Here is a 26400-nt window from a genome sequence, read left to right as displayed (position 1 = left end):
TGTTCCTCCCCCCACTGACACCAAGGATGGGGCGCTGTTCCTCCCCCCACTGACACCAAGGATGGGGCGCTGTTCCTCCCCCCACTGACACCAAGGATGGGGCGCTGTTCCTCCCCCCACTGACACCAAGGATGGGGCGCTGTTCCTCCCCCCACTGACACCAAGGATGGGGCGCTGTTCCTCCCCCCACTGACACCAAGGATGGGGCGCTGTTCCTCCCCCCACTGACACCAAGGATGGGGCGCTGTTCCTCCCCCCACTGACACCAAGGATGGGGCGCTGTTCCTCCCCCCACTGACACCAAGGATGGGGCGCTGTTCCTCCCCCCACTGACACCAAGGATGGGGCGCTGTTCCTCCCCCCACTGACACCAAGGATGGGGCGCTGTTCCTCCCCCCACTGACACCAAGGATGGGGCGCTGTTCCTCCCCCCACTGACACCAAGGATGGGGCGCTGTTCCTCCCCCCACTGACACCAAGGATGGGGCGCTGTTCCTCCCCCCACTGACACCAAGGATGGGGCGCTGTTCCTCCCCCCACTGACACCAAGGACGGGGCGCTGTTCCTCCCCCCACTGACACCAAGGACGGGGCGCTGTTCCTCCCCCCCACTGACACCAAGGACGGGGCGCTGTTCCTCCCCCCACTGACACCAAGGACGGGGCGCTGTTCCTCCCCCCACTGACACCAAGGACGGGGCGCTGTTCCTCCCCCCACTGACACCAAGGACGGGGCGCTGTTCCTCCCCCCACTGACACCAAGGACGGGGCGCTGTTCCTCCCCCCACTGACACCAAGGACGGGGCGCTGTTCCTCCCCCCACTGACACCAAGGACGGGGCGCTGTTTCCCCCCATGCCCCACTGACACCAAGGACGGGGCGCTGTTCCTCCCCCACTGACACCAAGGACGGGGCGCTGTTCCTCCCCCCACTGACACCAAGGACGGGGCGCTGTTCCTCCCCCCACTGACACCAAGGACGGGGCGCTGTTCCTCCCCCCACTGACACCAAGGACGGGGCGCTGTTCCTCCCCCCACTGACACCAAGGACGGGGCGCTGTTCCTCCCCCCACTGACACCAAGGACGGGGCGCTGTTCCTCCCCCCACTGACACCAAGGACGGGGCGCTGTTCCTCCCCCCACTGACACCAAGGACGGGGCGCTGTTCCTCCCCCCACTGACACCAAGGACGGGGCGCTGTTCCTCCCCCCACTGACACCAAGGACGGGGCGCTGTTCCTCCCCCCACTGACACCAAGGACGGGGCGCTGTTCCTCCCCCCACTGACACCAAGGACGGGGCGCTGTTCCTCCCCCCACTGACACCAAGGACGGGGCGCTGTTCCTCCCCCCACTGACACCAAGGACGGGGCGCTGTTCCTCCCCCCACTGACACCAAGGACGGGGCGCTGTTCCTCCCCCCACTGACACCAAGGACGGGGCGCTGTTCCTCCCCCCACTGACACCAAGGACGGGGCGCTGTTCCTCCCCCCACTGACACCAAGGACGGGGCGCTGTTCCTCCCCCCACTGACACCAAGGACGGGGCGCTGTTCCTCCCCCCACTGACACCAAGGACGGGGCGCTGTTCCTCCCCCCACTGACACCAAGGACGGGGCGCTGTTCCTCCCCCCACTGACACCAAGGACGGGGCGCTGTTCCTCCCCCCACTGACACCAAGGACGGGGCGCTGTTCCTCCCCCCACTGACACCAAGGACGGGGCGCTGTTCCTCCCCCCACTGACACCAAGGACGGGGCGCTGTTCCTCCCCCCACTGACACCAAGGACGGGGCGCTGTTCCTCCCCCCACTGACACCAAGGACGGGGCGCTGTTCCTCCCCCCACTGACACCAAGGACGGGGCGCTGTTCCTCCCCCCACTGACACCAAGGACGGGGCGCTGTTCCTCCCCCCACTGACACCAAGGACGGGGCGCTGTTCCTCCCCCCACTGACACCAAGGACGGGGCGCTGTTCCTCCCCCCACTGACACCAAGGACGGGGCGCTGTTCCTCCCCCCACTGACACCAAGGACGGGGCGCTGTTCCTCCCCCCACTGACACCAAGGACGGGGCGCTGTTCCTCCCCCCACTGACACCAAGGACGGGGCGCTGTTCCTCCCCCCACTGACACCAAGGACGGGGCGCTGTTCCTCCCCCCACTGACACCAAGGACGGGGCGCTGTTCCTCCCCCCACTGACACCAAGGACGGGGCGCTGTTCCTCCCCCCACTGACACCAAGGACGGGGCGCTGTTCCTCCCCCCACTGACACCAAGGACGGGGCGCTGTTCCTCCCCCCACTGACACCAAGGACGGGGCGCTGTTCCTCCCCCCACTGACACCAAGGACGGGGCGCTGTTCCTCCCCCCACTGACACCAAGGACGGGGCGCTGTTCCTCCCCCCACTGACACCAAGGACGGGGCGCTGTTCCTCCCCCCAGTGACACCAAGGACGGGGCGCTGTTCCTCCCCCCAGTGACACCAAGGACGGGGCGCTGTTCCTCCCCCCAGTGACACCAAGGACGGGGCGCTGTTCCTCCCCCCAGTGACACCAAGGACGGGGCGCTGTTCCTCCCCCCAGTGACACCAAGGACGGGGCGCTGTTCCTCCCCCCACTGACACCAAGGACGGGGCGCTGTTCCTCCCCCCACTGACACCAAGGACGGGGCGCTGTTCCTCCCCCCACTGACACCAAGGACGGGGCGCTGTTCTCCCCCCACTGACACCAAGGACGGGGCGCTGTTCCTCCCCCACTGACACCAAGGACGGGGCGCTGTTCCTCCCCCCACTGACACCAAGGACGGGGCGCTGTTCCTCCCCCCACTGACACCAAGGACGGGGCGCTGTTCCTCCCCCCACTGACACCAAGGACGGGGCGCTGTTCCTCCCCCCACTGACACCAAGGACGGGGCGCTGTTCCTCCCCCCACTGACACCAAGGACGGGGCGCTGTTCCTCCCCCCACTGACACCAAGGACGGGGCGCTGTTCCTCCCCCCACTGACACCAAGGACGGGGCGCTGTTCCTCCCCCCACTGACACCAAGGACGGGGCGCTGTTCCTCCCCCCACTGACACCAAGGACGGGGCGCTGTTCCTCCCCCCACTGACACCAAGGACGGGGCGCTGTTCCTCCCCCCACTGACACCAAGGACGGGGCGCTGTTCCTCCCCCCACTGACACCAAGGACGGGGCGCTGTTCCTCCCCCCACTGACACCAAGGACGGGGCGCTGTTCCTCCCCCCACTGACACCAAGGACGGGGCGCTGTTCCTCCCCCCACTGACACCAAGGACGGGGCGCTGTTCCTCCCCCCACTGACACCAAGGACGGGGCGCTGTTCCTCCCCCCACTGACACCAAGGACGGGGCGCTGTTCCTCCCCCCACTGACACCAAGGACGGGGCGCTGTTCCTCCCCCCACTGACACCAAGGACGGGGCGCTGTTCCTCCCCCCACTGACACCAAGGACGGGGCGCTGTTCCTCCCCCCACTGACACCAAGGACGGGGCGCTGTTCCTCCCCCCACTGACACCAAGGACGGGGCGCTGTTCCTCCCCCCACTGACACCAAGGACGGGGCGCTGTTCCTCCCCCCACTGACACCAAGGACGGGGCGCTGTTCCTCCCCCCACTGACACCAAGGACGGGGCGCTGTTCCTCCCCCCACTGACACCAAGGACGGGGCGCTGTTCCTCCCCCCACTGACACCAAGGACGGGGCGCTGTTCCTCCCCCCACTGACACCAAGGACGGGGCGCTGTTCCTCCCCCCACTGACACCAAGGACGGGGCGCTGTTCCTCCCCCCACTGACACCAAGGACGGGGCGCTGTTCCTCCCCCCACTGACACCAAGGACGGGGCGCTGTTCCTCCCCCCACTGACACCAAGGACGGGGCGCTGTTCCTCCCCCCACTGACACCAAGGACGGGGCGCTGTTCCTCCCCCCACTGACACCAAGGACGGGGCGCTGTTCCTCCCCCCACTGACACCAAGGACGGGGCGCTGTTCCTCCCCCCACTGACACCAAGGACGGGGCGCTGTTCCTCCCCCCACTGACACCAAGGACGGGGCGCTGTTCCTCCCCCCACTGACACCAAGGACGGGGCGCTGTTCCTCCCCCCACTGACACCAAGGACGGGGCGCTGTTCCTCCCCCCACTGACACCAAGGACGGGGCGCTGTTCCTCCCCCCACTGACACCAAGGACGGGGCGCTGTTCCTCCCCCCACTGACACCAAGGACGGGGCGCTGTTCCTCCCCCCACTGACACCAAGGACGGGGCGCTGTTCCTCCCCCCACTGACACCAAGGACGGGGCGCTGTTCCTCCCCCCACTGACACCAAGGACGGGGCGCTGTTCCTCCCCCCACTGACACCAAGGACGGGGCGCTGTTCCTCCCCCCACTGACACCAAGGACGGGGCGCTGTTCCTCCCCCCACTGACACCAAGGACGGGGCGCTGTTCCTCCCCCCACTGACACCAAGGACGGGGCGCTGTTCCTCCCCCCACTGACACCAAGGACGGGGCGCTGTTCCTCCCCCCACTGACACCAAGGACGGGGCGCTGTTCCTCCCCCCACTGACACCAAGGACGGGGCGCTGTTCCTCCCCCCACTGACACCAAGGACGGGGCGCTGTTCCTCCCCCCACTGACACCAAGGACGGGGCGCTGTTCCTCCCCCCACTGACACCAAGGACGGGGCGCTGTTCCTCCCCCCACTGACACCAAGGACGGGGCGCTGTTCCTCCCCCCACTGACACCAAGGACGGGGCGCTGTTCCTCCCCCCACTGACACCAAGGACGGGGCGCTGTTCCTCCCCCCACTGACACCAAGGACGGGGCGCTGTTCCTCCCCCCACTGACACCAAGGACGGGGCGCTGTTCCTCCCCCCACTGACACCAAGGACGGGGCGCTGTTCCTCCCCCCACTGACACCAAGGACGGGGCGCTGTTCCTCCCCCCACTGACACCAAGGACGGGGCGCTGTTCCTCCCCCCACTGACACCAAGGACGGGGCGCTGTTCCTCCCCCCACTGACACCAAGGACGGGGCGCTGTTCCTCCCCCCACTGACACCAAGGACGGGGCGCTGTTCCTCCCCCCACTGACACCAAGGACGGGGCGCTGTTCCTCCCCCCACTGACACCAAGGACGGGGCGCTGTTCCTCCCCCCACTGACACCAAGGACGGGGCGCTGTTCCTCCCCCCACTGACACCAAGGACGGGGCGCTGTTCCTCCCCCCACTGACACCAAGGACGGGGCGCTGTTCCTCCCCCCACTGACACCAAGGACGGGGCGCTGTTCCTCCCCCCACTGACACCAAGGACGGGGCGCTGTTCCTCCCCCCACTGACACCAAGGACGGGGCGCTGTTCCTCCCCCCACTGACACCAAGGACGGGGCGCTGTTCCTCCCCCCACTGACACCAAGGACGGGGCGCTGTTCCTCCCCCCACTGACACCAAGGACGGGGCGCTGTTCCTCCCCCCACTGACACCAAGGACGGGGCGCTGTTCCTCCCCCCACTGACACCAAGGACGGGGCGCTGTTCCTCCCCCCACTGACACCAAGGACGGGGCGCTGTTCCTCCCCCCACTGACACCAAGGACGGGGCGCTGTTCCTCCCCCCACTGACACCAAGGACGGGGCGCTGTTCCTCCCCCCACTGACACCAAGGACGGGGCGCTGTTCCTCCCCCCACTGACACCAAGGACGGGGCGCTGTTCCTCCCCCCACTGACACCAAGGACGGGGCGCTGTTCCTCCCCCCACTGACACCAAGGACGGGGCGCTGTTCCTCCCCCCACTGACACCAAGGACGGGGCGCTGTTCCTCCCCCCACTGACACCAAGGACGGGGCGCTGTTCCTCCCCCCACTGACACCAAGGACGGGGCGCTGTTCCTCCCCCCACTGACACCAAGGACGGGGCGCTGTTCCTCCCCCCACTGACACCAAGGACGGGGCGCTGTTCCTCCCCCCACTGACACCAAGGACGGGGCGCTGTTCCTCCCCCCACTGACACCAAGGACGGGGCGCTGTTCCTCCCCCCACTGACACCAAGGACGGGGCGCTGTTCCTCCCCCCACTGACACCAAGGACGGGGCGCTGTTCCTCCCCCCACTGACACCAAGGACGGGGCGCTGTTCCTCCCCCCACTGACACCAAGGACGGGGCGCTGTTCCTCCCCCCACTGACACCAAGGACGGGGCGCTGTTCCTCCCCCCACTGACACCAAGGACGGGGCGCTGTTCCTCCCCCCACTGACACCAAGGACGGGGCGCTGTTCCTCCCCCCACTGACACCAAGGACGGGGCGCTGTTCCTCCCCCCACTGACACCAAGGACGGGGCGCTGTTCCTCCCCCCACTGACACCAAGGACGGGGCGCTGTTCCTCCCCCCACTGACACCAAGGACGGGGCGCTGTTCCTCCCCCCACTGACACCAAGGACGGGGCGCTGTTCCTCCCACTGACACTAATGACGGGGCACTATTCCTCCCACTGACACCAATGACGGGGCACTATTCCTCCTCCAAAATTACAGTTATGAAGTAGCAACGAAAATAATTTTATGGTTGGGGGTCACCACAACATGAGGAACTGTATTAAAGGGTCGCGGCGTTAGAAAGGTTGAGAACCACTGCTCTAGGCCTTTCCTCCCCAGCCTGACTGTCCCTGGCCCAACCCTTTCATTCATTGGATTTCAGTTTTTTCCAATCATGCAGGCTCAGGATCACTTGGGGGTGTTACCTAGGGGGGTCTGCATACAAATAAAGCCTGACTCGGAATGCCCACTGCTCCCACTAATCAAGACACTTTAATATTTGCATAACTCCTCCCAAGAACCAGCTCATTGTTTTCTTAGGCACTGAGGGCTCTTGAAAGGAGTACTAAAGCAGGGGGCTGTGGTGTATTTAGGAAACTACTGTATGTACAGCACCTTGTTGGCCCCTCACAATAGCCATGATCTGCCTGCACTGCATAGAGAAGCACAGACACCCAGTGATCGTGTCACTGGGTCTAAAATAAGGTATGCAATGAAAAGATTTTATTTAAAAATGTCATTAGCATGTTGCTGGGGGAAGGAGGTATGAAATAAGCAGATGTGTTGAGTTATTTTTCTGTGTAGATGCAGTTTATGATTTTTGTACAGGTCATTCTAGTGACTGACCCATCCAAAGGGAGCCTGGAGAGGAGAGAATTGAAGGAGACATGTACATTCTATAAGGTTCTGGACTCTGTGGATGGTTGTTCTTTGTTACAGCTGCAGCCCATGAAAGGTACATCATAAATGCTCTGTAGGCTCAATGATAGTCAGTGGTGAGACGTTTGCATGTCCTGGAACCCCTGTACTGCTCTATGTAACAAGGCCAGAGGGCAAAGGCAGCGCACCTGTGGTGGAAGGCCATGTACAGTATATTTTCAATGAGTGCGTAGTGCTCTAACCTCTTGGTGCTGGCGCCTCCCGGCCCTTTTAAGGGTTTCAGAAAACTGGGAGGCGGGGTTTAGGATCATGTGACCGCCGTGACACGTTGTAACGGCGGTCACATGATCGGGAAAGGTCTCGATCGAAAGTGGAGATCGGGATATTTCCGTGAGTACCAGACATGTGTCCTGGGAGCGTGCAGGGCGGGCACTCTCAGCACATATGTTCTTTTTTAATAGAACGCAAATGTGTGGCCGCTCGGCGTCTAGGCCCAAACGCCGGCAGGCCGGACATTTGGGTTCGGCCGGCATGAAGAGGTTAAATGTAAATCCAATTGCTAAAATCACATACAAGCTTTTCAAATCTGCAACTTTTCATTCTAATAATTCCTGCTGATCCTGCCATGAATGTACTTGTGCAGGCACTTCCTGTTACAGGGCGACAACGCTCTGTCTTTGTCTACCAGTTGTGCTCCTATGTTGTCACACTGTAACACGACCTCTTACAGAGATTACAAGTGGCTGTTTGAACCCACATCACACAGGCATGGTCTACTGCTGTCATCAGGAAACCCACCCTGAGAAATGTTATGCAGCCATCACTGGAGTGCATGTAGACAGGAAGAAGCTGCAGGAGATCAGAAGTAACAAAGGATACATAAAGATTGTTTTATCCAGTTTACTAACGTTTACAAAAAAATAGTAAATGCACATTATTTAGCAGGTAAAAGATGTGCATTTCATTTTTTTTTTTTATTCCCCCCCCCAATGTGTTGAACATAATTTACAGCAGCGGTGTCCACAATTTCTAAATAAAGGGCAAGATTACTGTCCTTCAGACTTTAGGGGGGCTAGACTGTAGCCGGTAGGAGAAACAGGCGTCCTGGTGTCAGTGGAGTAAATGCTACACTGTTAGTATTGGGAGAGTAATAGTGGTCCTTCATTGGTGTCAGTTGAAGCAATAGTGCCTCATTATTGGTATTCGTAAGAGAAATAGTGCCCCATCGGAGGTATCAGTGAGAGGAATGGTGCCCCATCATTGGTGTCAATGGGAGGAATAGTGCCCCATCATTGGTATCAGTGAGAGGAATAGTGCCCCATCATTGGTATCAGTGGGGGGAACAGTGCTCCATCATTGGTATCAGTGAGAGGAATAGTGTCCCATCATTGGTGTCAGTGGGAGGAATAGTGCCCCATCATTGGTATCAGTGGGAGGAATAGTGCCCCATCATTGGTGTCAATGGGAGGAATAGTGTCCCATCTTTGGTGTCAATGGGAGGAATAGTGCCCCGTCATTGGTGTCAGCGAGAGGAAGGGTGCCCCGTCATTGGTGTCAGCGGGAGGCATAGTGCCCCGTTATTGGTGTCAGCGAGAGGAATAGTGCCCCGTTATTGGTGTCAGCGAGAGGAAGGGTGCCCCGTCATTGGTGTCAGCGGGAGGAGTAGTGCCCCGTCATTGGTGTCAGCGGGAGGAGTAGTGCCCCGTCATTGGTGTCAGCGGGAGGAGTAGTGCCCCGTCATTGGTGTCAGCGGGAGGAGTAGTGCCCCGTCATTGGTGTCAGCGGGAGGAGTAGTGCCCCGTCATTGGTGTCAGCGGGAGGAGTAGTGCCCCGTCATTGGTGTCAGCGGTAGGAGTAGTGCCCCGTCATTGGTGTTAGCGGGAGGAGTAGTGCCCCGTCATTGGTGTCAGCGGGAGGAGTAGTGCCCCGTCATTGGTGTCAGCGGGAGGAATAGTGCCCCGTCATTGGTGTCAGCGGGAGGAATAGTGCCCCGTCATTGGTGCCAGCGGGAGGAGTAGTGCCCCGTCTTTGGTGCCAGCGGGAGGAGTAGTGCCCCGTCTTTGGTGCCAGCGGGAGGAGTAGTGCCCCGTCTTTGGTGCCAGCGGGAGGAGTAGTGCCCCGTCTTTGGTGCCAGCGGGAGGAGTAGTGCCCCGTCATTGGTGTCAGCGGGAGGAATAGTGCCCCGTCATTGGTGTCAGCGGGAGGAATAGTGCCCCGTCATTGGTGTCAGCGGGAGGAATAGTGCCCCAACATTGGTGTCAGCGGGAGGAATAGTGCCCCGTCATTGGTGTCAGCGGGAGGAATAGTGCCCCGTCATTGGTGTCAGCGGGAGGAATAGTGCCCCGTCATTGGTGTCAGCGGGAGGAATAGTGCCCCGTCATTGGTGTCAGCGGGAGGAGTAGTGCCCCGTCATTGGTGTCAGCGGGAGGAGTAGTGCCCCGTCATTGGTGTCAGCGGGAGGAGTAGTGCCCCGTCATTGGTGCCAGCGGGAGGAGTAGTGCCCCGTCTTTGGTGCCAGCGGGAGGAGTAGTGCCCCGTCTTTGGTGCCAGCGGGAGGAGTAGTGCCCCGTCTTTGGTGCCAGCGGGAGGAGTAGTGCCCCGTCTTTGGAGCCAGCGGGAGGAGTAGTGCCCCGTCTTTGGTGCCAGCGGGAGGAGTAGTGCCCCGTCTTTGGTGCCAGCGGGAGGAGTAGTGCCCCGTCTTTGGTGTCAGCGGGAAGGGTAGTGCCCCGTCATTGGTGTCAGCGGGAAGGGTAGTGCCCCGTCATTGGTGTCAGCGGGAGGAGTAGTGCCCCGTCATTGGTGTCAGCGGGAGGAGTAGTGCCCCGTCATTGGTGTCAGCGGGAGGAGTAGTGCCCCGTCATTGGTGTCAGCGGGAGGAGTAGTGCCCCGTCATTGGTGTCAGCGGGAGGAGTAGTGCCCCGTCATTGGTGTCAGCGGGAGGAGTAGTGCCCCGTCATTGGTGTCAGCGGGAGGAGTAGTGCCCCGTCATTGGTGTCAGCGGGAGGAGTAGTGCCCCGTCTTTGGTGCCAGCGGGAGGAGTAGTGCCCCGTCTTTGGTGCCAGCGGGAGGAGTAGTGCCCCGTCTTTGGTGCCAGCGGGAGGAGTAGTGCCCCGTCTTTGGTGCCAGCGGGAGGAGTCGTGCCCCGTCTTTGGTGCCAGCGGGAGGAGTCGTGCCCCGTCTTTGGTGCCAGCGGGAGGAGTAGTGCCCCGTCATTGGTGTCAGCGGGAGGAGTAGTGCCCCGTCATTGGTGTCAGCGGGAGGAGTAGTGCCCTGTCATTGTTAATGAGAAGAATAGTGTCCCATCATTGGTGTCAGTGAGGAGAATGTGGGTGTCCCGTTGTCTGTCAGGAACTACAGTATCCCCCACTGTTCCTGACAGTGAAGGGAAATAGTGTCCCAAGGGCCGGATAAAGCCAAGAAAAAGGCCACATCTGGCCCCCGGGCCGCAGTTGGGAGACCACTGTCTTACAGTCACCTAAAAATGGAATTGCTCCTTTTGGGGAGGATTATTTGCATTTATCATTATTTTATATTTTTTACTACTTTTTATTTGCAGTCTTTAAAGACCAGCTGCTGGTTCAATGCACCCTGAAGTTTTGTCCAGTACTTGGCGATCACACGTACAGCATGCGGGTAGTAAAGATTTTGGGAAAGGACATCTATATCCCCTTTGATGTGGCTCTTCCACAAACTCAGGTAGATGCTTGGCTGATTTTCTTAAAGAGTACCTGTCACATTTCCAGTATAAATAATGTTCTAGAGCCAGTATACAAAATCTTACAACGTGAAGCGTTGCTGCTCTTTGCCGAAATGTGAACTCCAGGCAGATATAAGACACAATTGAATGCAGCTCTGTTATCATTCCGTGTATTTTGTAACCCCTTCCAGCCCAGCCCAGGGTCTCTGTATCAGGGTCTTTATGCCTGGTGGGTGGGAAAGACCAGCCGATCGTGTGATCATTGCAATTGCCTATCAGTGGTTATGTGATTGTGAGCCAGTCCTGCCAGCTTCCAATCATTAAGGGCTCATGTACACTGCAGCTGATAAACTGACGTTCAGGAGCCATTCAGCATTTTTTTCTGCAGCCCCTGAACTCTCCTTTATGTTTTCCTATGTGTCCATGTACACAGAGTCGTTTACAGTCATTTACAGGCAGTTGAGTTTACAGTTGTTTTTTTGAACGCACCAAACTGGAGTAGATTTTACCAGCGTTTCAAACGCTTGTAAACGTGGTTAACTGCGTTTATAAGCATTTGCGTTTAGAAGCATTTTTTTAACTGGTCCATATCCAGATGCTGTCCAGAGCCTTTTTTCATCATCAGAAATGCATGCAAAGTGTTTTCACTTTTTTACTGTTTTTCAGTGCATTCTGGGCGTTTGGGAAGGTCTCCTGAGGTTATCTTTTAAAAATGCTTCTAAACACAAACGTGCATAAACACGGTATGCAAACGCAGCTAAACTGATGTTTTTTTAACCTACGTTTTACAGCAGTCAGTTTCCATAGTTCAGAAGAGTTTTCCAAACACCCCGTGTACATGAGCCCTTATAGAGACCAAAGGCTGTCTTTGACAGCTTGGTCACTGTGCTGGGTATACGACGTGAGCACGCCTTCAATTCATAAAGCTCTGCCTTCCACGGACGCATATATGAGATGTGTGGGTTCTAAAGCCCACTCATTTTGCATTACGTGAACGGCAAGAGGTTAATGTAAGCAGTGTAAGTGCCTGAATGTGACTCAGTATCAGCATCTTGTAGTTCCTCAAACAGCAGAGCTCAGACTGGGAGTAAGAGAAACAGCATAAAGGAGGCAGTAATGTTTGCTGCATTTCCTTTTGCTGTGGCGTATCCCGATAGGAGGAGAGAGTGAAGTGCCAGAGTTCAGCCTATCAAACCTACTGCTTTTCTATTCACTTTTCAGTCACAGGGGGTGTAGGGGAATAAGGTCTGTAAGTATTAACTACTGCAATAAAAAAAACAAAGGGCAAACGTGAAATTCTGTTTGAAACTGGACAAATCTGCCACAGAGACATTTGACATGATTCAGAAAGTTTATGGCAATGCTGCAATGAGTTGGTTGAAGTGTTTTGAGTAGCACATGTGCTTCAAGAGCAGAAGAACATCACTGGAAGACGAGGAGAGATCAGGAAGACCTTCAACAAGCTCAACCCTCGAAAATGTCGAAACCAATCGGCAATTTGTGCATGATGATCATTGGAGAACAATCCACAACATTGCTGCCATTGTCGGTATATCATACGGCAGTGTTTCTCAACCTTTTTTACAGTTTAGGCACCCTTAAAAATGGACAATCCCGAGGCACCCTTAAAAATGATGGACAATCCCGAGGCACCCTTTTAAAATGGACAGTCTTGAGGCACCCCATTCTAAAAGTGAAATGTTTTATATAACGCAGCAACATCCACACATGTAGGACACCCAACATTAGAGGGGATTCATTCTTCCAAAGCAAATACACTTTTGCACACTGGTACTGACTAGTATTCCCATGTTTCTCCTCTCCCTCAGTTTTTCTCCATCACTGAGCTAATGTGACCCCAGCACTGATGGAGGGGGGCAGGGAAGGGTCAAACTAGGATGCTGTGCAGGCAGCTGACATCCTGCTTTTCAACTGATGATGTCATTGGTTGTCAGGATGCTGGCACCTAGAAGGTCACAATGTTGCACAATGAAAACCCTGTGGCTTTGTGTAACTAAAAGGCAGGCTTGTATACAAGTTTTGGGCATTTGGCCAAGGCACCCCTGAAGAAACATGAAGGCAGTCCAGGCTATCCTCATGTGTGATTTGAACATGTGACATGTGTTGGTTATGTGTTAGAGAAGACACTGGTAGCTTGTGATGAGGCAGAACTCTGCCTTTACTTGTGTGGCTTAAGTTACAAACATACAGAACACATTTCAGCAAACTGTGACAGCAGACATCTTGGTTTGAGATGAGAGAGAAGAATAGAGAACCAACAAGTTTTACACATATGCACAACTAATAACCTTAGTGTACAGTGCCATCTACTGGTCAAGTGATATTAACATACAACACTATATATAGTACATTATAGTACATTGTGTTGCATTCCCAACAACATGTTGCTGCCAAGTTCGACCCCAGGCTGCAATTATCTCACTTCTGCACTCACCAAATCTGGCTCCTGCAGACTTTACCCTCTTTGTAAAGAAGAGATCCAAGAATAGCAGAAGGTGCTTGATGCGCTTTGAAAAGAAGACCTCCAGGACACATTCCAGAAGTGACCGGAACACTGGGAGCGCTGTATTGCTGTGCAAGGGGACTATGTTGAAGGTGGAAGTGTGTGAACGTAGATAAAGTACTTTCTTGTAAACAGTGGTAGTCGCCAAACCTTTTGATACCATCTCATCTGTATTGTAGCTGTAGGTATATGCCTAGAGTTCTGCTTTAATATTTGTTTAAAATTATGTTTATGACGAGACCTATAATAAAAAATAAACACAAGAAAATTTATTTTTATTTAATAACATACTACGGCATTGAAGAGCAAAAAGTGATGATAATCATTTAGACCCTGTTGGCATTCCAGACTCATTGGGAGACATAATTTCACTTCAGACAGCCAAAATGAAAGCTCAACTCTAGGCAAATGGTCACCCAGTCAGGGCAAAAGTAAACAAAACAACTCGGGCTGCAGGGGTGAGCCTGGGCTTTAAACTCCAACCAAAATGTATCTCTAGCTTTAGATGGCTTGAGGAAGAATTGCATTTCTGTCAGGCTTTTATTTCTGCCTGTGAACCTGTTTGATAGACTTCCCCCTTAATTCCTGTTCACCAAATAAAAGGGATTATCACCGTGACAGAAAGGCGCAGATAGTAAACCATTTCAGATGTTCTAACCCCTCTTCACGGCTTAAATTGTATTGTTGTTTGTGTCCCTATTGGAGACATTTCCCATCCTAATAAATCATCTCAATAGGAAAACCTATCCATTGTATTTATCCAACACCAGAGAAGTTTACTGAACATTGTGGTAACAAACCGATTCATGTTTGTCTTGGTTTTCTCCAGCGGGTAGAAGAGAGGATTCTTCGTAAGATGCATTTTTCAAGCCAGCTGATGCATCGGATGCCTCTTCACCTCCACCTTCACCAGCTGTTAATGCCAAAGGATCCTCGAGGGAGGTACCCTGCACATATCCAGGCTCCACCCCTGCCCTTCTTCCAGCGGACAATGGAACTCTTGGGACTTAGGATGCAAAATTAACCTGCTTGCATTAAGCATGGTTTCATCTGCAGATGGATTTCAGGATTGTCTAAGCCAGCAATGGGTAAACTACGGCCCGCGGGCCGTATACAGCCCGGCGGACCTTTTAATCCGGCCCGCGGAGCTAGGCTCCCGCTAGGCTCCTCTCACAGTCTGCCCTGAAGACCGGTGTAGCATGAAAATCTGTCTCCTATGAGGATCTGTCCCCCTCGACGTATCTGCGCATGTGCCGGAGATCGCCGATCGGCTGCTAATGCCTGAAACTGGCACATGCGCAGATACGTTGAGGGGGACAGATCCTCATAGGAGACAGATTTTCATGCTACACCGGAACGGCGCGAGAATACGGCGATAGGAACGCGCGAAGCAAAGGTAAGTGAATTGACACGGGGGACTTGGGGACTTAATATGGGGGATGAATTAATATGGGGAATGAATTACTATATGGGGGATGAATTACTATATGGGGGATGAATTACTATATGGGGGATGAATTACTATGCTTACTATGGGGGAATATTACTATACTTACTATGGATGACACATACACATCATTCATCTACTCTTGGTCTGGCCCCCAGGTCCAATATATGAACCCATTGCGGCCCTCAAGTCAAAAACTTTGCCCACCCCTGGTCTAAGCCATTTCCAACTGTATCATGATTTCACTGTGGACTTTTAACTGTAGCTCCCTGCAGAATATATTTTTTGGGGACAATTTGAGTGATCCCAAAACACATACAATAAGTAGCCTCGTTTCTGGATTTACAAAATAGTTTTTTTGTTTTGTTTTGTTTTTTTTAACTGTAATGCAACTTAAAATGACAGTGTCACTTCATGCTCTTAATTATGACTTCATTGTTTTTTTAACACATAAACACATGTAATGATAAAACATCACCTTTTCTAATGTTGGCCTCCAAGCATAGGTTGATGTGACTGTGGGCAAAATACAATAAAAAGATGTGCAATACCATATAGATAAAGTAATAGAAGTACCACTCCTCCACTAAAAGTTCAGAATGGGATTTTATTTAAAAATCTTCATAGGAAAGTCAACGTGTTTCAGGTGCTGTAAGAGTCCCCCTTTGTCAGGGCTGAGAAGGACCTAAAATCTGAACCGTGGACCATGCAATAACAGAGGTATGGACAATATCCATCTCCTGTCTACATGTGTGATTTCACTGCAGAATGAACAGTGTTGTCACCATTTTAACCACTTCCCGTCCAGCACATGTCCATAAACGGCTGGGCGGGAGCAGTGCAGGAGCGGGTTGCCGTTCATAAATGGCGCCTGCATTTTGAGCCTGTCTGTGCTCCATGGGAGCGTGCAGCACCGCAATCTGGTGTCTGCTTTGTCCTCCGGACACAGCGGAACACTGATCGCTGTACGGGACCTCAGTGATCACATGAATAGTAGTAAGCAAGATGTCACTTCCTGACATCATTGCTTACTACTAGTGAAATCTGTGAATGATCACAGAGATCACACGCTACAAGGCTATTCACAACAGCCTTGTACCATGTGACAAGCTGTGACCAATTGCAGCTCTCGCAGTAGGAGAAATGATTGCTTTTACAGCCTTTATGGTGTATTCAAAAAAAATCTTCATCAGGCAGTATATTTAAAAAAAAAACTAATAAAAATATTAAAAAATAATAAATTATACATAATTAAAATAAATGATCATTTTTGGTTATACAGTGAAGGAAATAGAAATTTGATCCCCTGCTGATTTTGAATGTTTGCCCACTCACAAAGAAATGATCAGTCTAAAAATCAAATGGTGTATTGTAACACTGAGAGAGAGAATAGTAACAAAAAATTCGAAAGAAATGCATGGCTAACAAATGATGCACTGATTTGCATGTTCACGAGGGAAATAAGTATTTGATCCCCTTCACAAAACATGACTTAGTGCTTGGTGGCAAATCCCTTGTTGGCAATCACAGAGGTCAGACGTTTCCTGTAGTTGGCCACCAGGTTTGCACACATCTCAGGAGGGATTTTGGCCCACTCCTCCTGGCAGATCCTCTCCAAGTCCTTAAGGTTTGGTGGCTGACGTTTGTCAACTCAAACTTTCAGCTCCCTCTACAGATTTTTAATGGGATTAAGGGGTGGAGACTGGCTAGACCACTCTTCTTGAGCCACTCCTTTGTTGCCTTGGCTGTGTGTTTTGGGTCATTGTCATGCTGGAACACCAATCCAAGACCCATTTTCAATGCCCTGGCTGAGGGAAGAAGGTTCTCACCCAAGATTTGATGGTACATTGCCCCGTCCATCATCCCTTTGATGCAGTGCAGTTATCCTGTCCCCTTAGCAAAAAAAACACCCCCAAAGCAGAATGTTTCCACCACCATGTTTGACAGTTGGGATGGTGTTCTTGGGGTTATAGGCAGCATTCCTCTTCCTCTAAATTTGTTGAGTTGATGCCAAAGAGCTCGATTTTGGTCTCATCTGACCACAACACTTTCAACCAGTCCTCCTCTGCATCATTCAGATGTTTAGTGGCAAACTTCAGACATGTGCTTTCTTGAGCAGAGGGACCTTGTGGGCACTGCAGGATTTCAATCCTTGTCAGCATAGTGTGTTACCAATTGTTTTCTTGGTGGCTGAAGATCATTGACAAGATCCTCACATGTAGTTCTGGGATGATTCCTCACTGTTCTCATGATCATTGACACTCCACGAGGTGAGATCTTGCATGGTGCAACAGACCTAGGGAGACTTACAGTTGTTTTGCGTTTCTTCCATTTCACAAATGATTACACCAACTGCTTGGTGTTACTTTGGTAGCCCAGTCCAGCCTTGTGTAGGTCTACAATCTTGTCCCTGACATCCTTGGACTGCTCTTTGGTCTTTGCCATGGTGGAGAGTTTGGAATCTAATTGTTTGATTGCTCCTGTGGACAGGTGTCTTTTATACAGGTAATTAAATGAGATTAGCAGAACTCCCTTTAAGAGACTGCTTCTAATCTCAACTTGCTACCTGCATAAAAGACATCTGGTAGCCAGAAATCCTGCTGAACGCATTTCCTTCACTGTATCCGGTTTAACCTACCGGGCACTTTTACCCCCTTCCTGTCCAGACCAATTTTCAGCTTTCAGCAGTCTTATACTTTGAATGACAATTGTGCGGTCATGCAACATTGTACCCAAACTAAATTTTTATCTTTTTTTTTTTTTTTTTTTTTAGATAAATAGAGCTTTCTTTTGGTGGTATTTAATCACCAGTGGGGTTTTTATTTTTTGCTAAACAAACCAAAAAAGACCAAACATTGTTTTAGTTTTTTAGCTTTTTTAGTTTTGTTATAAAGTTTTTAAAAAATTAATTTGTCTCCTTCACTGATTGGCACAGATAGGCTGCACTGATGAGGAGCCACTGATGAGGCTGCACTGTTAGGTGGCACTGATTCAACTGATGGGCAAAATGAACAGCCTCTTTACCTTTAGTAAATCAACCCCATGAAGTTTCCTGATCTGACTGTAACCAGCTGGATCAAGGATCCCGATCCTGGACTCTAAGGCCTGGTTCAAACAAGTGCAATGCGTTTTTGAGGAGATTGTGCCTAAATGGTTAGCACTTCCACCTGGCAGAACTAGGGTCATTGGTTCGTATGCCAACCTCGGCACCACCTGCCTGGAGTTTGCATGTTCTCCCTGTGCCTGCCTGGGTTTCCTCCGGGTACTCTGGTTTCTTCCCACACTCCAAAGACATGCTGGTAGGTTAATTGGCTCCTGTCTAAATTCGCCCTAGTATGTGTATGAATGAATGTGAGTTAGGGACCTTAGATTGTACACCCCTTGAGGGTTAGGGACCGATGTGAATGTACAATATATATGTAAAGCGCTGCGTAAATTGATAGCGCTATATAAGTACCTGAAATAAATAAATTTGAAGTGCAACTTGTGAGTGATTTTGACATGATTTTACTCCTGTGGATTTCATGCAGTTTCATCCCTAGTAGTCAAGGTGTTGCTGCTTTACCTGGATGGAGAGTTGAAGGTTAAAAAACATGAAATCACTTTCCAGATCGCATCAGAATCGAATATACGTGCAATTTCTATGTGATTCCTTTGAACTCTATGGGGCCAAAATTGTTCTGGAATCGCATCAAAGTTCCAAAATTGCTCCATGCTGAGTTGCATTCATGTAAATAGACATCATTGAGAACAATGTGATTTCCATCATCATGCAATTCTGTGCGACTCAAGTCTGAACCAGGACAGAGGCCTTACAGGGAATATGAATGAAATAGCCAGAAGAAAACACATGATAAGCAGTTATAAAACTTTATTTGCACAGAGCTGGGACAACCAGCACCATCACATTTCTCCAGGGAGATAAAGGTAGATAGTGAGAGAAGAGTGCATTTTTCTGCAGTGATTGTTCATTTTCCAAACAGTTTTACATCAATCAGTACAGAAAAAGTATATATCACAGTCTCATGTATGCAATAGTAAAGCACAGTGTATGCACCATGTTTAGCCTGTAGGGGGCCTCACAAACAGCACGGGTCATATAGTCTCTGAGGGCGTATGTCTGGTCAAAGTTATAAAAAAAAAAAGTATTCAGTACATCTCTTCAATATGTGCACAGTTCCCTATATTTTCTTTCTCTTTAAAAAAGTACCAAAAAATACCTGTTGAACCTGTCCGAAATCCAGTGTGCTCATGACTTCTTTTAGTGAACTGACACCGCTGCCTCTGCTGCACTGAAATCCCAAGGAAAGAGAAAATAGGGGCGCCAATCTAAGTGCAGCATTAGAAGTAATTTATTGCAAGGTTAAAAATATTAGCAACTCACTAGACATAAGTTGTTAAAAGGCATGTCACCCTCGAACGGGGTCCTGAAGGATCCAGGAGCCGATATGCAGCACAGCGAGTCTGGGCGTCCGGATGGTAGCTGAGAGCAGGTTCTCTGAGGCTCAGGAAGCGGCCGGCCACGATGAAGGAACCAGCCTGGAGCACAAATGGCACTGAAGTGGACATGACGTAACGCGTTTCCAAGCACAGCTTATTCTTCAGGCCTTTAGGAGGTCTGAAGAAGAAGCTACGCTTCGAAACGCATTACTGCCCCGTTTCACGCCATCACGCTCTGACGTCATGTCTACTCCAGCGCCATCTCCGCTCCAGGCTCGTTCCTTCATCGTGGTCGGACGCTTCCTGTGCCTCAGAGAACCTGCTCTCAGCTACCAACGGGACGCCCAGACTCGCTGTGCCGCATACCGGCTTCTCGATCCTTCAGGACCTTGTACAAGGGTGCCTTTTATCAACTTATGTCTAGTGAGTTGCTAATATTTTTAACCTTGCAATAAATGACTTTTAATGCTGCACTTAGATTGGCGCCCCCATTTTCTCTTTCCCTGTTTACAGAGTTCAGCTTTACTCTAAGGGTGCTGCCGCTGATGCTACCATTTATTGCCCACTACCCCCCCTGATTAACCACAGCCTGTCCAACAATCCCTCTCCCTTTAATTCCCCTGGCTATAAGTTTGACTTTATTTACGGACTTGTTATTGAACATTTCGCTGGATTTTTATTGGACTTTTAAGTTACTTTGGCTATACCCCTCCAACACCAAAATACCGATATATTTTGCTGAAATCCCAAGCAGTGTTGTCAGTCCTGTCTGAGTTTTCCTCTGCTTGACTACAGTACACTTTTCCCTAGGGTTATGGAGAGGGGAAGGTGTTTTGTAATCCAGCAGAGAAGAGCTTGGAAGAGCTGACAACACTGTTTGGGAGTTCAGTGCAGCAGAGGCAGCGTTGTCACCTCACTACAGAAAGTTGGGAGCTCATTGGATTTCTGGCAGATTTGATTGGTTTTTTTCTGTACTTTCAGCATTTTTAAAGAGATAAAACAGTGAAATTTGCATTTATGGCAGAAATATGTTGAATATGTTTTTAAAGAGGGAAGCTCGGAGAAGGTAGCACCAGTGAAGACACCAGTGAAGACTGTGGAATGGCCCAAACACCCAGGGTCCTGGGCTTCTTAGAGGCTGATTGTAAAGACAGCAACAGCAGCAGTATTAGAAGACATTGGATGACTCAGTTTAAAGTGCTAATTTTTTTTGGTGCAGAGAAGCTACTAGTTCAATACTTTGAGTCACCCCTTGGATCAAGAATGTAGAGAAAGTCACAGAAGAGTCAAATCCTGAGTGCTTTTTCCAGGTCACAAGTTATTGAAGCAAGAAACAGCCAGGCAGCCAACATTTTCAGATAGACCCATCAACAATGGCAGCCTCCATGTTTCTCTAAAACAAACCTGCCACTCCCCCAACTGATATGGCTATGTTTACCAATGAAGATAAGACAGCACCGGGTTCTGATTGGTTACATGAGTCTTCCACTGCAGGGCCCCCGAGGAGCCTCAACAACTCCGTGGCCTACAATATTCAACTTTCTGTCTTTGGAGATGTTGAGGCTGAAAATGTCCCCAAACATCCCACAATGCAATGTGTATATAGGGAGGTGCAGGAAGCGATTCCAACTGCTGACTTTTGAAAAAGTCAGTGTTTGCATATTGCATGTTTTACAGTATCATGCCGCAGCGACAGATTCTAATGCAAGAGATACCTTTCAATACTGTCTAGTCTGCATTGGTAAGGTCTGAGTTGGTGATAGGTTGACTTTAGAGAGACTCTGTCACCTTAAAAAAAAAAATATAGGCACTGTATACCTGCAGCTTTCATGTTTTTAAGGTGACAGAGTCTCTTTAAAACCAAAGGTCGATGCATGGACTGACAGGTGAGATCACAGCAGCAAGGATGTGATGATGGCGGTTCCTCGTGCCGAGAGCTGTTGTGCTCCTCCGTGGAACCTGCTGAGATGCGTCCCTTTGGATAGCTGGAAGCGGATTGGTTTAGGGGGGAGTTTGGTGCTCTTACAACAGCTACATGTGGCTTGCAGAGAGGAGATTCCCTTACAGAACAGGCAGGGCATCCGATGGGAGTCAAGTCCTGCATGATAAAGAAGGTTAGTTTAGTAACAAGGTCTATTTTACATATAGGGGATACCAGCATCATTTTCTATATGTTCTATTAGGGACACAGCTCTAAATTCCATGTTATGGCTATACTGCCACCTACAGGAGGATCTGGACACTAACATTCAAGATTATTATTATTATTATACAGTATTTATAAAGCGCCGATAGTTCGCTCAGTGCTGTACATTACAAAGGGGGACAGAACAATAACAATACAATGCAAAACATGAGAGGATCGAGGGCCCTGCTCTTTCGAGCTTACAATCTAGGAGGGAGGGGATGGTGGTACAGGAGGAGATAGCTGTGGGGGATGGAGTGGTAGGAAGAGTGGAGGAGGTCGGCAAGTTAGCAGGGGGTGGGGTAGGCTTCCCTGAAGAGATGGGTTTTCAGGGTGCACCTAAAGGAGAGGAGAGTACGTGATAATCTGATGGGTTGGGGCAGGGAGTTCCAGAGGATGGGTGACACCCTGGAGAAGTCCTGGAGGCGGGCATGGGAGGAGGAGACCAGGGAACTAGAGAGAAGGAGGTCTTGTGACGAGCGGAGAGTGCGTGCTGGGTGGTACTTGGATATTAGGTCAGTGATGTAGTTCAGGGCAGTATGGTGGACAGCTTTGTACGTCACTGTTAGGATTTTGAATTTGATCCATTGCGCAATCGGAAGCCAGTGGAGGGATTGGCAGAGGGGGGTGGCGGAAATGGAGCGGTTGGAAAGGTGAATGAGTCTGGCAGCCGTATTCAGGATGGACTGAAGCGGGGATAGCCAGCGGCGAGGCAGGCCAGTGAGGAGGGAGTTGCAGTAGTCGAGTCGTGATATGATGAGGAAGTGGATGAGCTGTTTAGTGGTTTCTGGGGTTAGGAACGCGCGTATTTTGGCGATGTTGTGGAGGTGGAGTCTGCACGAGTTTGTTAAAGATTGGACTGTTAAAGATGTCAGTACACTATAGGTAGATCAGGGGTGTCAAACTGGCGGCCCTCCAGCTGTTGCGAAACTACAAGTCCCATCATGCCTCTGCCTTTGGGAGTCATGCTTGTAACTGTCAATCTTGCAATGCCTCATGGGACTTGTAGTTTGGCAACAGCTGGACGGCCACCAGTTTGACACCCGTGAGGTAGATAATCAACCTCACCTAGCATGCTCAGTTTAGTGTAGAGTACTCAGAAGAAAGGAATTTTTTCTTTTATTTTGTTTCATGTTGGATTCATTCATTAAATACCATATTTTTAGCTAAAAAAAAATGGGGGGAAATGTCTGTGCAGAGCCATGCAAAGCAGTGTGCTTACAGTTGAAAGCACCCACACAGCACATAATATGAAACAGCACACAGTTAACCCTTTGATCGCCCCATATAATGACCCCTTCCTGCCCAGTGCCTTTAGTGCAGTATCAGTGCTTTTTTTATTAGCACTAACTACTGTATTAGTCTCACTGGGGATATCAGTGGCAGTTAATCAGTTCCCCCCCAGAATGCTTGCTGCAGTCCCGCTATAAGTTGCTGATCACCACCCAGACATGTAGCAAAATACATTTTGGCTTAAATTTATGACGAAATTTGATTTTTTTAATTTTTTTACTGGACATGTTTAATAGCTAAAAGTGAAAAATATTGTTTTTCTCAAAATTGTTGGTCTTTTTGTTTAAAGTGCAAAAAACTAAAAACGCACAGGTGATCAAATACCACCGGAAAAAAGCTCTATTTGTGGGAAAAAAGGACATAAATTTCATTTGGGTGCAGTGTTGAATGACCGCGCAATTGTCAGTTAAAGTACTTGCGATTAGGACTCTCCTGGATCCTGGATGGCAGAAAGGTTTCTATATGCTTTATGCGATGGAAAGATGTTTTTAATGTAAGCAGTATGATTAAAAGTTTGGATCTTAGTATGTGGCAGTATTACACTATGATTTGTTCCTTATATATGGGTATCTGACTGGCGTATATGGTGGAAACATATCTGAGTTGCTAGGGTGGAAGGATCCATACAGTGTTATAGGATCAAAGCAAACCCTGAGGACATCTGCAAGAGGATTTATATCATCAGGCAATTTCTGTGGATTGAGATCAAAGCATAAATTGTTTTGAATATTGGTAAGGGTATTCACTCCTTACCCTGATAGAAGTGTGCACTGTGTTATGAGTTTTTGAGCACAGTAGAGTGTTTCACATGCATGGTTTTGCACTGTATATTGCATGTGTATGTGGTTTGATATATACACTTGTTTTCACTTGGGTGAATATTACTGGAGTGATTTCACATGTAAATTTTTGATTTATAAAGGATAATGCACTGTGTATATTTTTTTTTTGAGGTAATCAAGTTTTTGCAAGCAGCGGAGAGTTTTTACACTTGAATCAATTTTTGGACTACACGTATTTATTTATTTATTTTATTGGGATATTGGATATATATATTTTTTTTTTTTTGGACATTTCGGTTTTCAATTTTTTAATTATTTTCATATAGATTTTGGACTTTAATTTGAAATTATTATCTAATGAAGGGTTTCATTTATTAATTTTCACTGAGCATATTTATGTTTATATTTGTACACCTCTAAGGGTAGAGGTGAAGTGTGCTTAAAAAGAGTTGGGGAGAATTAGTGATCTACATTTACTATAGTTAATCAGTCCCCCCCCAGAATGCTCGCTGCAGTCCCGCTATAAGTTGCTGATCACCACCCAGACATGTAGCAGAATACATTTTGGCTTAAATTTATGACGAAATTTGATTTTTTTTATTTTTTTACTGGACATGTTTAATAGCTAAAAGTGAAAAATATTGTTTTTCTCAAAATTGTTGGTCTTTTTGTTTAAAGTGCAAAAAACTAAAAACGCACAGGTGATCAAATACCACCGGAAAAAAGCTCTATTTGTGGGAAAAAAGGACATAAATTTCATTTGGGTGCAGTGTTGAATGACCGCGCAATTGTCAGTTAAAGTAATGCAGCGCCGTATCGCAAAAAATGGCCTGGTCAGGAAGGGGGGGTAAATCCTCTGGAGGGCGAGGGGTTAAACAAATGAATACGAAAGCATTCGTTGTTTTCATTATAATTCTTTCACATTTGTTGAAATTTGCTATTGTGATTCAGAGATTCTGATACATCTGAATCTCTGAATAACAAAAATTTTGTCGGAATTTCAATTTGTAATGAAATGATTCATACATGTCTAGTTGGAGATATTGGCTTTACCACAGCCCTTGGGTAGCCCTTATACGTCAAATGGAAAAGCGATCGCCATTAAAAGTGTACTATCCAGTTAAAGTTCACCCTGTCAAAAAATAAAAGTCAGCAGCTACAAAAACTGTAGCTCCTGACTTTTAATAAAAAACAGCCACTTACCTGTCCCTCGGTCCCGCGGTGTGTCCCCCGTAGCCCGTTTCACCGGCTGTCCTGTATTCCAGGAGGCCGGCATCTTCAGTGTGGGCACCCGGCTGTGACAGCTTGCGGCTTCACAGCCGAGTACCCACTGCGCATGTGCGAGTAGCACTGCGCTTCCTGAATGGTCCTGTAGTCTTCTGGGACCTGTCACATGTCCCAAAAGACTACAGGGAGGGAGGACACCTTCCGCTTTCGATCGCCTAGGCAATCGGACCGGAAATGGGAGCGGGTACCTGTCAAATTCGGGTACCCGCTCCTCCCCACCCCCCAAAGGTACTAATCCTTAATAGGGAGCGGGGAAGCAGTCCTTAAAGCGGAACTTACCTTTTGGGTGGAGCTCCGCTTTAAAAACTAGAAGCAATCAACCAATTAAACTCCTTCTTGGACAAATTATGAGTGTATGTTTTATAAATGACAGATCTCTTTACCTGCCCTCGTCACCCTCTTAAGAAGCTGTATTTCTCCTGAGTCAAGGCTTGTAATCTTCAGATCCAAACGTGATGCATCTTTCTGCCCAATCAGGTGTTTTGTTAAAGAAGGCTTTTCCGAAACACACAGCTTAGGAGTGGCAAGCAAACGTTGGTGAAGCTGTATGACTTTTGCTGTGCTTACTCCTTGCATGAGCGATTTTGTGTTCTTGTGATCAACACCAAACTTCTCAGAAAGCCTGACCAACTCTACGCTCTCTGATCCGCACCGAGCTTCTGTCGTTGCTTTGTTTTCTTTATCTATGACTGTGGTTTTTGCCCTGTTCAAGGTGTGCAGTGTTTTGGTACGATAATTTGCTTTGAATGTTGAATATGGGATGGCGGGTGGGTGTCTGGTGGTATCATGAGGCCCAACAAAGCTTGTTGCTGTTGACACCTTGGCTTGCACCATGGAGAGAGATCTTTGGTGGTTGATCAGGTGAGTCATGCCTGGGTTGACAAGGTTAGTGGGTTGTCTTGGAAGAGGGACACGTGGATTTTTCACCATGGCTCCTTCAACCAGCAAATTTATCCCAATGTATTGAGGGATGTCTACTGCAGCCTGTAACACAATCAAGATGTTACCACAGTTCTCCATTGCTGGTCTTTTATAGTGCAAGAAGTGAAAAGTAACTGATGTTATTGATAGCTTTCAGAAGTGGTGGTCCACTTATACACAGTGCCTTGAAAAAGTATTCATATCTCTTGAAATTTTCCACATTTTGTTATGTTCCAACCAAAAATGTAAATGTGTCTGATTGGTATTTTATGTGATAGACCAACACAAAGTGGCACATACCGTATTTTTCGCTCCATAAGACGCACTTTTTTCCCCCCAAAAAAGGGGGGAAAATGTCAGTGCGTCTTATGGAGCGAATATGGAGCGGCCGGTTCGGTATTTCCACTGCCGCCGTGTCAGAATACCGGGGCGGCCGCTCAGCTCTACAGCGGGACCTTATAGAGATGACTGCTGACCTTTGGAGAGGGAGGGGGAGCGGGTACCTGAATTTGACAGGTACCCGCTCCCACTTCCGTGGAGTTGTTCTTTCATCTTACCCGTTCCTCTATCCAGCGGCGCGGTCTTCCTGGCTTCTGTAGTGTGGGCATGACAGCCGGGTGCCAAGTGCGCATGCG

The 26400-nt window shown here is 50.9% G+C and overlaps 1 protein-coding gene and 1 pseudogene across 2 annotated transcripts in view; one reads left to right on the top strand and one right to left on the bottom strand.

The window, feature by feature from the left end:
• LOC149461175 (mitochondrial mRNA pseudouridine synthase RPUSD3-like) overlaps positions 1–18340 on the top strand; it is a 38074-nt pseudogene extending 19734 nt beyond the window's left edge. Inside the window, exons 7-9 of the transcript XR_016312947.1 lie at positions 7139–7265; positions 10746–10885; positions 14240–18340. The product of XR_016312947.1 is annotated as a mitochondrial mRNA pseudouridine synthase RPUSD3-like (transcript). The remainder of the gene's footprint in view (positions 1–7138; positions 7266–10745; positions 10886–14239) is intronic.
• A 6864-nt stretch (positions 18341–25204) lies between these two features.
• On the bottom strand, positions 25205–25864 carry LOC149461174 (tubulin tyrosine ligase 3-like). The gene has a single exon (XM_089678804.1). The coding sequence runs from the start codon at positions 25862–25864 to the stop codon at positions 25205–25207; it is 660 nt and encodes a 219-aa protein (XP_089534930.1).
• Positions 25865–26400: the final 536 nt, after the last annotated feature.

Source organism: Staurois parvus, unplaced genomic scaffold (assembly GCF_062004578.1).
Source record: "Staurois parvus isolate SC_StPar_1 unplaced genomic scaffold, SC_StPar_1.0 ptg000209l, whole genome shotgun sequence".
Lineage (NCBI taxonomy): Eukaryota > Metazoa > Chordata > Amphibia > Anura > Ranidae > Staurois > Staurois parvus.
This window is presented reverse-complemented; position numbering and strand designations above follow the sequence as displayed.